This window comes from Oncorhynchus clarkii, chromosome 29, assembly GCF_045791955.1.
Source record: "Oncorhynchus clarkii lewisi isolate Uvic-CL-2024 chromosome 29, UVic_Ocla_1.0, whole genome shotgun sequence".
NCBI lineage: Eukaryota > Metazoa > Chordata > Actinopteri > Salmoniformes > Salmonidae > Oncorhynchus > Oncorhynchus clarkii.
In genome coordinates this window covers 23,566,813-23,582,576 of record NC_092175.1, presented here as the reverse complement: position 1 = coordinate 23,582,576, position 15,764 = coordinate 23,566,813, and the positions used below count along the sequence as shown (strand labels likewise).

General features: G+C 43.5%; 1 protein-coding gene across 2 annotated transcripts in view; it reads right to left on the bottom strand.

The window, feature by feature from the left end:
- The window catches only part of LOC139388696 (colorectal mutant cancer protein-like), a 135,075-nt gene that overhangs the window by 49,451 nt on the left and 69,860 nt on the right, over window positions 1-15,764 (bottom strand). For both annotated transcript variants that reach the window (XM_071135546.1, XM_071135545.1), the window contains 3 exons: window positions 14,879-14,968; window positions 3,227-3,375; window positions 716-856 (listed from right to left, as the gene is read on the bottom strand). In XM_071135546.1, the coding sequence (XP_070991647.1) occupies window positions 716-856; window positions 3,227-3,375; window positions 14,879-14,968 (380 nt within the window). The remainder of the gene's footprint in view (window positions 1-715; window positions 857-3,226; window positions 3,376-14,878; window positions 14,969-15,764) is intronic.

Genomic DNA, 15,764 nt, shown 5'->3' with positions numbered 1-15,764 from the left:
TGGCAGAATGCCATGAGAAACACACGTAACATTACCATATCATGCCCCCACAACATAACATTCACCCAACATCAACAGCTAAAAATGCTACTTTTTCCATTTGAGGTCGGCCATTGGCAGAAAGTCTCCCTAAATCTTGCCACGCAAGAAAAGGGTTCAAAACAGAACTTTTCTGCATCTCATAACATCACCACAGAATAAGCATAGTTGAATGATTAGCATTATGCTAATCATAAATACCACTCAGATTAGATCCGTTTTCCTTTCGATTCTCGTTTGCGTTAGCTTTGCTGAATGGGCACCTTCAGGGCAATTTATCAGAGAAGAGCCCGCACACAAACACACAGACCCCTTGATTGGCCATGGGGATGAGAATGCTAATGAGATGCGGATGGCTGCTACCTAAGGCGACGTACAAAAGAGGCCCTGACCGCCGCGAAAGCAGCCTAATTATAATTACCGGAAGAGGCTTCTAATGAGGTAGCATTAGTATGGCTACTACGGTTACAGCTTGATAAAGGTTTTTGTTAGCTAAGAAAATTAAGCTTGTCCATAGATGTGGATGAAGACATTTGGATTCAGATTTTCACCTTGGCACTTGAGCACAAGCATGAGTGTGGGAATGTGAGTAATGTGTATTTTGCATGCTCCATTAGGTTAGGCCTTGCTTTGTGTGTGCGCGCGTGAGACTGTGTGTGTCCGTGTGTTTGTGTACCTGTACTGCAGTGCCAGTCGTAGGGCGGTAGCGTTGGACTCATATTTGCCGACCAGCATGCTCATCCTCTCTGCGTTGCCCTTACACTCCTCCAACGTGATGGTCAAGAGGTCATTCTGAGACTTCAGGTGCTCGATGCGGCTGGAACACACACATTAGTCATCATTATTGGATTACATTTACTGTATAAAGTGCTTGTTATACCTCAAAGCACTTCACATTGCAACTCACCCCTCCACCAGCGATTTAAAGCACCCACCTGGGTGATTCACGGCAGTTATTTTGTGCCAGATCGCTCATCACACATCAGCTATTGCAGTAAAGGGAGTGTTAGGGGACAAACGGACGGTGCAACTATAGCCACCCTCCTCTCTCTTACTCAAATGGCCTTGGTTTTATGGGTAGATTATATGAGAGTAGCTAGTGACACGTAACTATCCATATAATTAAAGGCTGTCAATAAAGCACTCAGGGCTTAATGAAGAGAAAAGAGGGCGTGTCCGCAGCCTGGTGGTTAGACATCCCATAAAAACATGGGCAAAATAACAACCTTTAAGTAGACACACCCCAAAATCTAAGTCACAGGTTACCGGGTGCCAAGCTATTCCCTTCATTTTGGATTGGCGCACTTATGAGGTATGACAATGGTTCGATTTCAAGGTAAACTATCCCTTTAAGCGTACTTATCCATTTGGATAAGCCTCAAAAAAAGAGTGATCGAATGTGTTCTTTGTTCGAAAAAATTGAAAACTGAACAATCACCGCGATCTTGACATTCGATTTGGCCTGAGAGACAGACCTACAGAACTGTATAAGCAGTGTTTCACAACATTTCAAACCCATCTGCTTTAAATGTCTACTAAGTCTGAAGCTCTGACTGGAATGAAGTGATAAAACGCACAGGAATTACAAAGGATTACGACTTAAGCCCTCCTACTGAGAACACTCAGATCTCCACATCTCACTTCCAAATAGTCAGGATTATGAGGAAACGTCATAACATAATTCGCAAAGTTTGAAATCCCCCCAAAGATCCTAAAGTACACTGTTTGAAGAGTTACTACTTCATTCGCTTGGAACAGACTTCTGAAGGGAGCTTTTTGAGGAAAAGAAGAGCTGGAAATAAAACCGGTTTCATGTTAGAACACAAACATTGAACATGTGCCTGAATCGGGTTCATTCACAGGCTTGGGCTTTCTTAAAGGGCCCATAATGAAGACTCGCTGATAGATAAGTACCTCTAGTGTGAACCTCTAAACTAGTGTAGGACAGGGGGATGTTAATACTACAGTTTACATTTTAAACATGGCCTTTTTTATCCTACATCAATACAAAGCAAATTTGTGTATTTTACCGATATAAACTTACATACAATGCATTTGAAAATTATTCAGACCATCAACTTTTTCCACATTTGTTATGCCTTATTCTAAAACCAGGTGGTGTCAGAGGAAGGCACAAACAATTGTCACCTTGACTCACATTGTCAAAGACACCAGCCACTGTTCTCTTTGCTACCAGACGGCAAGCAGTAGGTACCAGAGCGCCAAGTCCAAGAGGTTTCTAAACAGCTTCTACCCCCAAGCCATTAGACTCTTGTACATTTTTTATTTATTTTACCTTTATTTAACTAGGCAAGTCAGTTAAGAACAAATTCTTATTTTCAATGATGGCCTAGGAACAGTGGGTTAACTGCCTGTTCAGGGACATATTTGTACCTTGTCAGCTCTGGGATTTGAACTTGCAACCTTCCGGTTACTAGTCCAACGCTCTAACCACTAGGCTACCCTGCCGCCCTACTCAAATGGCTACCCAGACTATTTGCATTGCGCCGCGCCCCCCCCCCCCCCGGCATGCACATATTACCGCAATTACCTCGACTAACTGGTGCCCCCGCACATTGACGCTGCTCTTTAATTATTTGTTACTTTTATTCGTTTATTTGTTACTTTTTTGTTGTCGTTATTTTCTTAAAACTGCATTGTTGGTTAAGGTCTTTTAAGTAAGCATTTCACTGTAAGGTCTAAACCTGTTGTATTCGGCGCATGTGACAAATACAATTCGATATGATTTGATTCTGGAAGGTTCTCCCATCTCTACAGAGGAACTCTGGAGCTCTGTCAGAGTGACCATCGGTTTCTTGGTCACCTCCCTGACCAAGGCCCTTATCCCCTGATTGCTCAGTTTGGCCAGGAGGCCATATCTAGGAAGATACTTGGTTGTTCCAAACTTCTTTAATTTAAGAATGATGGAGGCCACTGTGTTCTTGGGAACCTTCAATGTTGCAGAAATGTTTTTGTACCCTTCCCCAGATGTGCCTCGACACAATCCCGTCTCGGAGCACTACGGACAATTCTTTCAACCTCATGGCTTGGTTGCACTGTCAACTGTGGGACCTTATATAGACAGGTGTGTGTACATTTGGCATTAATGGTGGGATACAGTATGACTTTATTATAACATTACTCAGATCAGGGCTATAAGTGACAGGCAATGTGGTTTGAGTGTCACCTGTTAAGTCTCTCCGTCTCCACCTCAAACTCCCTGATCTTGTTCTCAGAGATGGCTGATCCGTGGGAGTAGAGGGTCTGGAAGATCTCCTGGATGTTGGAGCAGTCCTGGAGGGAGTGTGCCAAGTGCTCCGCCACATTACTGGACACCTGGGAGGATCAGGAACAGGGGTACATGGGGGAAAGACTGACATTTACATCTATGGAGGGGAGTAGACAGCTCTTCATCCAATGTGAGTCAAGGTGCAGCCAAAAATCACAACGGAAAAACAGCACAATTGGAATTTAAAGGGTCAGGCAGACTGAGGGGATTTCTTTGTGATCCTCCACTCTTTTAATCCACATTGAGTTTATACAGAATGTATTTATAACCTTTAATTATACAGATTGGTTTTATTGAGATTCAACTATTTTTCAAGAGATTGTATACAGGCTTTCTATTGAACTTTGCTCTCCCTCCTTTACATAATCTGTCTCAGCCTAGTCCCAGAGGAATACTAACAGTCTGCATCTCTTTCTCGCTCTTCCCTCTCACTCTCTTTCAAGTCTATTTTGGGCCAGATGGGTTCCGGCTAAAGAGAATTTTGGTGGCCAGAGCTTCAAGGAAAAGAGAAGCCCAATCATTAGGATTGGTTCCTGTCACTCACACCTGAACACACACCAAGGAGAGAGAGGGAGAAATTAAAAGAGAGGGAAGGAAAGGGAGAGAGGGAGGGAGGCACTAGAGAAAAGAGGGCATGAGATAAAACGATGTACAGTTGTGGCCAAAAGTTTTGAGAATGACACAAATATTAATTTCCACAAAGTTTGCTGCTTCAGTGTCTTTAGATATTTTTGTCAGATGATACTATGGAATACTGAAGTATAATTACATGCATTTCATAAGTGTCAAAGGCTTTTATTGACAATTACATGAAGTTGATGCAAAGTGTCAATATTTGCAGTGTTGACCCTTCATTTTCAAGACCTCTGCTATCCGCCCTGGCATGCTGTCAATTAACTTCTGGGCCACATCCTGGCTGATGGCAGCCAATTCTTGCATAATCAATGCATGGAGTTTGTCAGAATTTGTGGGTTTTTGTTTGTCCACCCGCCTCTTGAGGATTGACCACAAGTTCTCAATGGGATTAAGGTCTGGGGTGTTTCCTGGCCATGGACCCAAAATATCGATGTTTTGTTCCCCGAGCCACTTAGTTATCACTTTTGCCTTATGGCAAGGTGCTGGAAAAGGCATTGTTCGGCACCAACCTGGATGGTTGGGAGAAGTTGCTCTCGGAGGATGTATTGGTACCATTCTTTATTCATGGCTGTGTTCTTAGGCAAAATTGTGAGTGAGCCCACTCCCTTGGCTGAGAAGCAACCCCACACATGAATGGTCTCAGGATGCTTTACTTTTGGCATGACACAGAACTGATGGTAGCGCTCACCTTGTCTTCTCCGGAAAAGCTTTTTTCCGGATGCCCCAAACAAATCGGGAAAGGGGATTCATCAGAGAAAATGACTTTACCCCAGTGCTCAGCAGTCCAATCCCTGTACCTTTTGCAGATTATCAGTCTATCCCTGATGTTTTTCCTGGAGAGAAGTGGCTTCTTTGCTGCCCTTCTTGACAACAGGCCATCCTCCAAAAGTCTTCGCCTCACTGTTCGTGCAGATGCACTCACACCTGCCTGCTGCCATTCCTGAGCAAGCTCTGTACTGGTGGTGCCCCGATCCCGCAGCTGAATCAACTTTAGGAGACGGTCCTGGCGCTTGCTAGACTTTCTTGGGCGCCCTGAAGCCTTCTTCACAACAATTGAACTGCTCTCCTTGAAGTTCTTGATGATCCGATAAATGGTTGATTTAGGTGCAATCTTACTGGGAGCAATATCCTTGACGGCACATGTTTCCTTGCAGGTAACCATTGTTGACAGAGGAAAAACAATGATTCCAAGCACCACCCTCCTTTTGAAGCTTCCAGTCTGTTATTCGAACTCAATCAGCATGACAGAGTGATCTCCGGCCTTGTCCTCATCAACACTCACACCTGGGTTAACGAGAGAATCACTGACATGATGTCAGCTGGTCCTTTTGTGGCAGGGCTGAAATGCAGTGGAAATGTTTTTTGGGGGGGATTCAGTTAATTTGCATGGCAAAGAGGGACTTTGCATTGAATTGCAATTCATCTGATCACTCTTCATAACATTCTGGAGTATATGCAAATTGCCATCACACAAACTGAGGCAGCAGACTTTGTGTAAATGTATATTTGTGTCATTCTCAAAACTTTTGGCCACGACTGTACTGTACAGTGCCTTTGGAAAGTATTAAGACCCCTTGACTTGTTATATATTTTGTTATGTTACAGCCTTATTCTAAAATTGACTCAATTGCTTTTTTACTAACCAATCTATACATTATACCCCATAATGACAAAGCAAAAACAGGTTTAGATGTTTTAGCTAAATTATTAAAAATAAACTGAAATATCACATTTACATAAGTATTCAGACCCTTTACTCAGTACTTTGTTTAAGCACCTTTGGCAGAAATTACAACGTTGAGTCTTCTTGGGAATGATGATACAAGCTTGGAACACCTGTATTTGGGAAGTTTCTCCCATTCTTCTCTGCAGATCATCTCAAGCTCTGTCCGGTTGGATGGGAAGCGTTGTTGCACAGCTATTTCAGGTCTTTCCAGAGATGTTCGATCGGGTTCAAGTCTGGGCTCTGGCTGTGCCACTCAAAGACATTCAGAGACTTATCCCAAAGACACTCCTGCGTTGTCTTGGCTGTGAGCTTAGGGTCGTTGTCCTGTTGGACGGTAAACCTTCACCCCAGTCTGAGGTCGTAAGCACCCTGTAGCAGGTTTTCAATAAGGATCTCTCTGTACTTTTCTCCGTTCATCTTTGCCTCGATCCTGACTAGTCTCCCAGGCCCTGATGCTGAGAAACATCCTCACAGCATGATGCTGCCACCACCATGCTTCATCATAGGGATGGTACAGGTTTCCTCCAGATGTGACGTTTGGCATTCAGGCCAAAGAGTTCAATCTTGGTTTCATCAGACCAGAGAATCTTGTTCCTCATGATTTGAGAGTCTTTAGGTGCCTTTTGGCAAACTCCAAGCAGGCTGTCATGTTCCATTTACCGAGGAGTGGCTTCCGTCTGGCCACTCTACCATAAAGGCCTGACTGGTGGAGTGCTGCAGACATGGTTGTCCTTCTGGAAGGTTCTCACATCTCCACAGACGAACTCTAGAGCTGGGTTCTTGGTGGCCCTTTTCCCAGGATTGCTCAGTTTGCCTGGGATGCCAGCTCTAGGAAGAGTCTTGGTGGTTCCAAACTTCTTCCATTTAAGAATGAAGGAAGCCACTGTGTTCTTGGGGACCTTCAATGCTGGAGAAATGTTTTGGTACCCTTCCCCAGATCCATGCCTCAAAACAATCCAGTCTCGGAGTTCTACTGACAATTCCTTCAATCTCAATTGGTTTTTGATCCGACATGCACTGTCAACTGTGGGATCTTATATAAACAGATGTGTGCCTTTCCAAATCGTGTATAATCAATTGAATTTAACACAGTTGGACTCCAATCAAGTTGTAAAAACTGCTCTTAAACGCTAGTAAAACCAAATGCATGCTTTTCAACCGTTAGCTGCCTGCACCCACACGCCCGACTAGCATCACCACCCTGGATGGTTCCGACCTAGAATATGTGGACATCTATAAGGACCTAGGTGTCTGGCTAGACTGTAAACTCTCCTTCCAGACTCATATCAAACATCTCCAATCTAAAATCAAATCTAGAGTCGGCTTTCTATTCCACAACAAAGCCTCCACTCACGACGCCAAACTTACCCTAGTAAAACTGACTATCCTACCGATCCTCGACTTCGGCGATGTCATCTACAAAATAGCTTCCAATACTCTACTCAGCAAACTGGATGCAGTTTATCACAGTGCCATCCGTTTTGTTACTAAAGCACCTTATACCACCCACCACTGCGACCTGTATGCTCTAGTCGGCTGGCCCTCGCTACATATTCGTCGCCAGACCCACTGGCTCCAGGTCATCTACAAGTCCATGCTAGGTAAAGCTCCGCCTTATCTCAGTTCACTGGTCACGATGGCAACACCCACCCGTAGCACGCGCTCCAGCAGGTGTATCTCACTGATCATCCCTAAAGCCAACACCTCATTTGGCCGCCTTTCCTTCCAGTTCTCTGCTGCCTGTGACTGGAACGAATTGCAAAAATCGCTGAAGTTGGAGACTTTTTTTTATTTTTAACTCTGTTTATTAAGTTTTGAACATACACACATACAGACAAGACAAAGCAATATAAATAATATACTCAACTAGAAAAAATAAATAAAAATACAAATAAAAATACAAATAAAAAAATAGCTTTAAATATACCATACTTTAGACAAGTTAAACACACCGGGCAGAAGGCTACAGAGGTTAAAGGGCAATCTATAGTACAGGGACAGGGCAAACATCTCACCATTGTTCCTGTAAACAGTCAAGGGATCAGGGTGGAGAAATGCAACCACTCAACAGAGAGTCATGGCCACAGACCGACCATCCACTGGACAAAAAAAAAGTTTACAATGCTTTAAAATAAAAAAAATAAAATGATTATTCATGTAGGCGTGAACAAAATGTAAAAATAACTGGGAAAAACAAGCTCACAGTTCAGTCTCTGCCTGGGCAAGATGAACAAGGCATCTCCGGACCACAATCAATAAGCACATGGATCTTAATCCCCCCCCCAGCAAAAACACAGAGAGAGACTCCCCCAACCCTTAAGTCACAGACTTATTTTAGTATTAATTGGAATGCCATCAGAGGATGGACTGTTTAAAGTAAGACCGGAATGGAGACCAAGCCTCATCAAACAGTTTGGGGTTCCCACGTGAATTGAATTTAATTTTTTCTAGTTTCAGAGAGCACAACACATCCCTCACCCAATATTTATAAGATGGGGGAGCTGCCATCTTCCAGTTCTGTAGTATTAGCCGTCTAGCTAAAAGAGTTGTATAAGCAACAGTGTCCGACTGGATTCTTGATAGGGGGGTACCCATGGGCAGTACTCCAAAAAGGGCTGTAAGGGGAGACGGATCTATAACAGTGTCATATATATCAGAGAAACATTTAAATATTAATTCCCAGAAACCTGACAGTTTATGACAGCCCCAAAACATATGCAACAGTGTGGCTGGTTCCACCTTACATCTGACACAGGTAGGATCAAAATCAGAGAATATTCTTCCAAGTTTGGCCCCCGACCAGTGGATACGGTGAACCACCTTGAATTGAATGAGGCTGTGTCTAGTGCTAAAAGAGGAGTGCACCCTGTGCAGCACAGATTCCCAGGCGTCTTCCCCAAGTTCCTCCCCCAAATCCTTTTCCCATCGAGTCTTTAAAGGCACCAAAGAAGGGCCTTAAGTCATGAAGTCATGAATGATTGCATATACATCTGAAATTGCGCCCCTAGGAAGCTTGTTCAGCTCCAAGATGCTCTCTATAGCTGTATTCGCAGGCCTATTGGGAAATCCAGGTGTATTAGCCCTGACAAAGTTTCTAGTCTGGAGATAGCGGAAAAAGTGGGATTGGGGGAGATTGAACTTTTCCTGCAGCTGAGAAAAAGAGGCAAATGTACCATCAAAGAATAATTGGGCTAGCGAGGAAAGGCCTAGTGAGTGCCAAATGCCAAAAGCCAAAAGCCCCATCATTCAAAGATGGAGGAAATAAAATGTTCTGATTGATTGGGCCTGATAGAGAAAAGCCTCGGAGGTTAAAGGCTAAACGGAACTGATTCCAAATTTTAAGAGACTGCTTTACAATTGGGTTGGCACACCTTTTGCCTAGGGACACTGGGAGAGACGAGCACAGCACAGAGGAAAGTGCTGCAGGTTTACACGATTCAGACTCCATCTGGACCCAGAGTGGTCTAGGGCCAGTAGGATCAGTCTGCAGCCAGTACAGAACGGCTCTAAAATTTGCAGCCCAGTAGTATGTCTGAAAATTTGGTAGAGCTAAACCCCCCAATGACCTAGGCTTCTGTAAATGTTTTCTACCAATCCGTGGTACCTTGCCATGCCAAATAAAATGCATGAATGTTTGATCCAGTGAAATAAAAAAAGATTTTGGAATAAAAATGGGTAAACATTGAAATAAATATAGAAACTTGGGCAACACATTCATTTTAATGACATTAACCCTTCCGATAAGAGAAAGGGGTAGCGAATTCCAAAAAGTAAAAGATTGTTTCAATCTGTCTGCTAGAGCAACAAAGTTTTCCTGAAACAAATTTGAATATTTCCTTGTCACTTTTACTCCCAAGTAAGTGAATTGATCCCGGACAATCCTAAACTGAGAACTTGTGAAAGAGCACTTTAAAGCAGCCTTGTTTACCGGAAAAAGCTCACTCTTGCCTAGATTCAGCTTGTACCCTGAGATTGATCCAAACTTTTTAAGAACAGATAGGGCACGTGGCAATGAGGTATCGGGATTGGAGATAAACAAAAGGAGGTCGTCAGCATATAGCGAGACTTTCTGCTCCCAGCCCGCCCTGATTATGCCTTGAATGGCATCATTAGAGCGTAGTGCAATGGCGAGAGGCTCGATTGCCAAAGCAAACAACAAGGGGGAGAGTGGGCAACCCTGTCTGGATCCGCGGTGCAAGGGAAAATAGTCAGAGGACAAGTTATTAGTCCGTACCGAAGCCATGGGGGAAAAATAAAGAATCTTTATCCACGCAATGAATTTGGGGCCAAAGCCAAATCTATAAAGGGCAGCTGTTAGGTAATCCCACTCAACGCGGTCAAACGCTTTTTCGGCATCAAGTGAGACCACCACCTCCGGGTCCTCCGACGCTGGGGAGTACAGTATATTCATAAGGCGCCTAATATTGAAAAATAAATGCCTATTTCTCACAAAGCCAGTCTGGTCAGAGTGTATTACTTGGTGCAGCAAGCCTTCCATACGGATGGCTAAAAGCTTAGCTAGGATTTTGTAATCACAGTTTAAAAGCGAGATTGGGCGATAGGATCCACATTCCAGGGGATCTTTGTTTTTCTTTAGTAGTAATGAAATTGAAGCCTGATAAAGACTAGGCAGCAGCTTTGAAGTATTGAGGCACTCTGCAAATAGTCGGGACAAGAATGGGTAAAGCAGACCAGAAAACATCCTGTAAAATTCGGTTGGAAAACCGTCCGGACCCGGTGATTTACCACTTTTCATTGCGGACACTGCTGTTACAATCTCCTCAAGCGTAAATTCTTCTTCTAGACAGTCATGGGAGTCTGTATCAATTGAAGGCATATTCAAGCCATTAAAGAAGGAGTCAATCAGCAAAGGGTCTTGAGGGGATTCAGAGGTGTATAGCGCAGAGTAAAATTGTTTAAATTGATCATTGATCTCTTTATGTATAACTGTGGTGGCACCAGACGGGGTCCTTATTTGTGGGATTAGCCGTGAGGCCTCAGATTTACGGATCTGATGTGCAAGGAGTTTACTGGCCTTGTCGCCTTGTTCATAGACTTTGTATCGAGCTCACAAGAGTAACTGTTCAGCTTGCCTGGTAGAAAGCTCATCAAATTCAGATTGGAGTAGTTGGCGCTCTTTATGCAGATCAGAGGAAGGATCCGTAGCATACTTCTCATCCAATGTGGCTATGGACTCGCTCAGGTCCCGAAGTCGCTGGGACTCTGTTTTGGTTGGCTGTATAAGAAATAATTTGGCCACGTAGGTATGCTTTTAGAGACTCCCATATGGTAGAGCAGGACATACCTGGTGTTGAATTAGTTTCTAGGAATAAGGCAATTTCAGAAGAAATGAAATTGACAAACTCCTTATCTGAGAGTAAAGACGCCATTGATAACACCTAGGGGGTTGCTGGGGAAACTCTAGTTCAAGCACTAATGGTGAATGGTCAGAGATAACAATACTCTCTTAAGTACACTGCCGAAGGTTAGGCAGAAGTTTTTTGTCCAAAAAGAAGTAATCAATCCGGGAGTATGTTTTATGAACATGAGAATAAAAGGAATACTGTCTATCTGTAGGATGTAGGAAACGCCAGGCCTCAAACATAGCATATTTCTGAAGAAAGGATTGAATAAGTAGGGCACATTTAGATGGGCCTGTATTTATTTGTGAGGACTTGTCCAGAACTGGGGACATTTTACAGTTGAAATCCCCCCTAAAATCAACAAATGAGAATCTAAATTGGGAATAGCAGACAGAAAGGAAGAAATGAAACTTGTGTCATCCCAATTGGGAGCATAAACACTAGCCAAAACAAGAGGGGTAGAAAACAGTTCACCAGTTACTATGACGTATCGTCCCTTAGGATCAGCAATAACCTCAAAAGCTACAAAGGGAGTAGCTTTATCAACCAGAATAGCAGCACCTCTTGATTTACTATGAAAGTTTGAGTGGAACACCTGACCAACCCAGTCCTTACGCATCCTAAAATGCTCACCAGTCCTCAAGTGAGTCTCTTGTAGAAATGCAATATTTGCATTCAAACCCTTTAAGTGCGTCAACACCCTATTACGCTTCACCGGGTTGTTAACCCCTTTCGTATTCCAAGAAATGTACTTGATCGTATTATTTCGGCCCCTCTGGGCATTCCCGTTATTCAACCCTGTCATCAGAGCATAGAATGGAAAAGCAATGAGCGCCCAAAACCCATAGAATAACTTGTCCCAGAGTAATAATGTACGGTGGTAAATGTTTGGAAAAAGTACAGAAAAAAAAACTAAAAAAAAAACTAAAAAGACAGAATGACAACATTAGAACTGAACAATTCAACCTGCCCCCGCACCCCCTCCCCCCATCCCAGACAATACCTCCCCAAACGAGGTACAAGCCTAAATAGAACATGTTCTCTTCGCACAGTATGTCTGTGAGAGTGCGGTCTTAAACCTAAACCCACAGTCCCGCTCTTTAAAGTCGTGTTTTGTTAGTGGATCAAGCAGCAAAAAGAAAGATTTGTATGTATTTTTTCAAATAAAAAAAAGGCGAATCCCTTGTGTAAACGGAGTGACAAAAGCACCACTTGTAGATGTATATAATTGTATTCACCCGTCTTATAACAGGCATTGAGAGAGAAAATAAATAAAATGTATAAAGGCTCTCAGCCAAAAATCTAATTTGAAGTAAGGAAATCGTAGTTAGACAATCAAAAATAATAGTAATTATAATAGTAGTCTAGTTGAAGCTGAGATAGCTTACAACCAATACCAAAAAACTACGTGTGCGCAACGTTGAACGTTTGCTGGGCATAAATGACGCTCAAAACTTTTAAAATGAAAGTGAGGCTCCAGAAACCATGTAGCCTCAGGAGACATTTACTGTTTACTGGGTCAATGCAAACGGATGCAGTAAACAAATAACCAAAACTATTTTGAATCACTGAGACAATGTGTAAACAAACTAAATAGGTGAGCGAGATAAGGCACGCACAGTAGATAATCAAAACATTAGATCACATCAAATAAGCCTGAATAGTTTCACCAACTATACAAGACTAGCCTGTTATATCTAAACATATTTGTACCACAAGTGGGGTACTTACAATCCACACTGTGAGCATATTCAAGACTTCTTGATGTGACGCTGAATGTGAGCCATAGCCTCATCCGGAGATTCAAATGTGTGGTCTTTACCCTCATGAGATATCCTTAAACGGGCCGGGAATCGCAGTCCATACTTCACACTTGGATGGTCCCGAAGTACTCGTTTGGCCTGTCCGAAAGCTGCGTGCTGCCTGGAAACAGTGGGGGAGTAGTCCTGGTAGATGGAGAAGCTCTGTCCTTGAAAGCTCAGAGTGGTATTGCGGGCTCGTCGGAGGATCTCCATCTTCTCATGAAAAAAGTGCACTCGAAGAATTATGTCACGGGGCCTCTCCCCATCCCGGGGCTTTGGGCGCAGCGACCGGTGGGCTCGATCAATCAGGGGCTTTTTATCTAAGGCAAGAACATCCTTCAGCAGCCCTGAAACGAAATCCGTGGCGCGATGCATTTCAGCGGACTCTGGGACTGATACAAGTCTCAGATTATTACGTCGAGAGAGTCCCTCTAAACTCACACAGCACTCCCTCACCTTTTTCAAATCCGCAGCTAGGCGTTTAACTTCAGTCTCCAGGGATGTAGTTAAATCGGAGACATTAGTAGCGGAGGTCTCCAGTGCTGCAATCGTTGTAGTGTGTGACGCAGTTGTTGTTTTGAGTAATGTAATTGCCGGCACAGTCTCGTTCCGCAGGATGGTTAAATCTGCTTTTAAAGTATCAGAAACCTCCTGTATTCTGGCCTCAATCGTAGCAACCACCTGTGTTTTCATTTCAACTATCTCAGAGCGTAGTAGCCTGATGGCCTCGAGAATGTTCATTTCAGCGCCGCCAGGCCAAGCCGCGCCCCCGGGTAAAGTGTGCGTCCCCGGGCCCTCAGACTCAGGGGAGGGCGGTGATGAGAGCGGGTCTTGTAGGCCGGGTTTTCTCAAAGTCATGCTCTTGGCCTTATGTTTGGTCGACATGCTGACATTCGGAAGCAAAGTAGTCTTGGTTTTTACGGAAAGGGATCACCAAATTAATATTTGAAAATAAATACGGTTCTGCTGCAGAACTCACATAAACTTTAAGAATACCACGGGAGCAAACGGAGAACACGTCAGTCACACATGGCGTCCCCTACCATCCCGAAGTTGGAGACTTTTATCTCCCTCACCAACTATAAACATCTGCTATTTGAGCAGCTAACCGATCGCTGCAGCTGTACATAGTCCATCGGTATATAGCCCACCCAATTTACCTACCTCATCCACATACTGTTTTTATTTATTTCCTTTTCTGCTCTTTTGCACACCAGTATCTCTACCTGCACATGACCATCTGATCATTTATCACTCCAGTGTTAATCTGCAAAATTGTAATTATTCGCCTACCTCCTCATGCCTTTGCACACAATGTATATAGACAATTTTTTTCTACTGTGTTATTGACTTGTTTATTGTGTTGTTGTCACAGTTGTAAATGAGAACTTGTTCTCAACTAGCCTACCTGGTTAAATAAAGGTGAAATAAATCAATAAAAAAGGATGCACCTGAGCTCAAATTCGAGTCTCATAGCAAAGGGTCTGAATACTTATGTATATAAGGTATTTCTGTTTTTAATACATTTGCAAAAATGTATACAAACCTGTTTTCGCTTTGTCATTATGGGGTATTGTGTGTAGATTGCTGAGGAACTTTTTTCCATTTTAGAATAAGGCTGTAACGTAACAAAATGTGAAAAAGTAAAGGGGTCTGAATACTTTCCGATGGCACTGTAGCTGGGTCTGTTGATGGTTCCCCCCCTCCCTGTTCCTCTGTTCGAGGTGACGTTGTCAGATCAATCTTTAGTGCAAACAGGGCTTTGTGGGTGCAGAGGGAGGGAGCAGTAGGGTATGAGCCACACCAGGTCTGTCACACCATACTGGTGATAGATACCCGTCTCTGACACTTCTGCTGATGCTGCGGTTATCATCGGCCAGCTGCTACAAGGAAATGTCCTACCTACTGTCGCTCTCTCTCGTATTCTGTCTACCCCTCTCACTATCCTACTTCCTTTATTTTAACATAGCCATCTTCCCCCTCAAAGCCTTCAGTAATGAATAGGCATCCAGTAGCTCCTTACCCCGATGCTGCTGATCTCTGATCCCAGAACAGGCCTCTCGGTGGAGGAAGACTCCGACCTGGTTTTAGACAGTTTCACCCGCTCCGCCACCTAGCAACAAGACAACAAACTGCTTGATGTCCAAGGCATTCCTAGTCAATCGCAAAACATTTCTATAAAAAACAACAACAATATAGCCTTACATTCCTACTTCTTTCTGTCTTCTTTTATATCAAGGAATATTTCACCTACTCTGGTCATAAGAGCAACAACATGAATTTGTACATGAGGCAGAACTAATGCGGTGGGACTCGAGTTTTGCCATTAGCGTGAGTTTCGCCATCCCCTTTTTGGTCTTAGCGAAGCAGGGAGGGCTGAGGGATAGTCTGATGGTGAGAGGCGGACCCGCTGATGCACTCCCCCTGCTGAGACTGACCATCAGAGGCAGGCACAAGCAGTCCAGTAACATAAAGCAAACACATTATTTCAATGTATGCTCACTCAGCTGTGCCTCACAAGTAATACAACAAATTATTATCTATTACCAGTGTGAAATGTAATGTCTGAGAAGAACATCATTGGCAGGGCAATTCAGGCATTGCATAATGAATTGTGAATATAGCATAATGCAAACTTCATTTCTACAGAGCTGTTTTTAATAGGTTAATGTTGCATAGGTTTAAAAAATGTTTTATCTGGGGTGTCTCAGCCTTCATTTTGACTCAGAAAGTGATCTCGGCTCAGAAAAGGTCCACTGCTCTAATGTATTGTATTCCCTCTGAGGCTCAATGTCAAGGACACACACGGGACAGTGGAAGAGCGAATGGTTGCCTGATTGCCACTGTCCCTCTCTGGCTGGACGCGTGCAATTCAGCTCATAGAGACAGTACTATAAGAGATGGTGAAA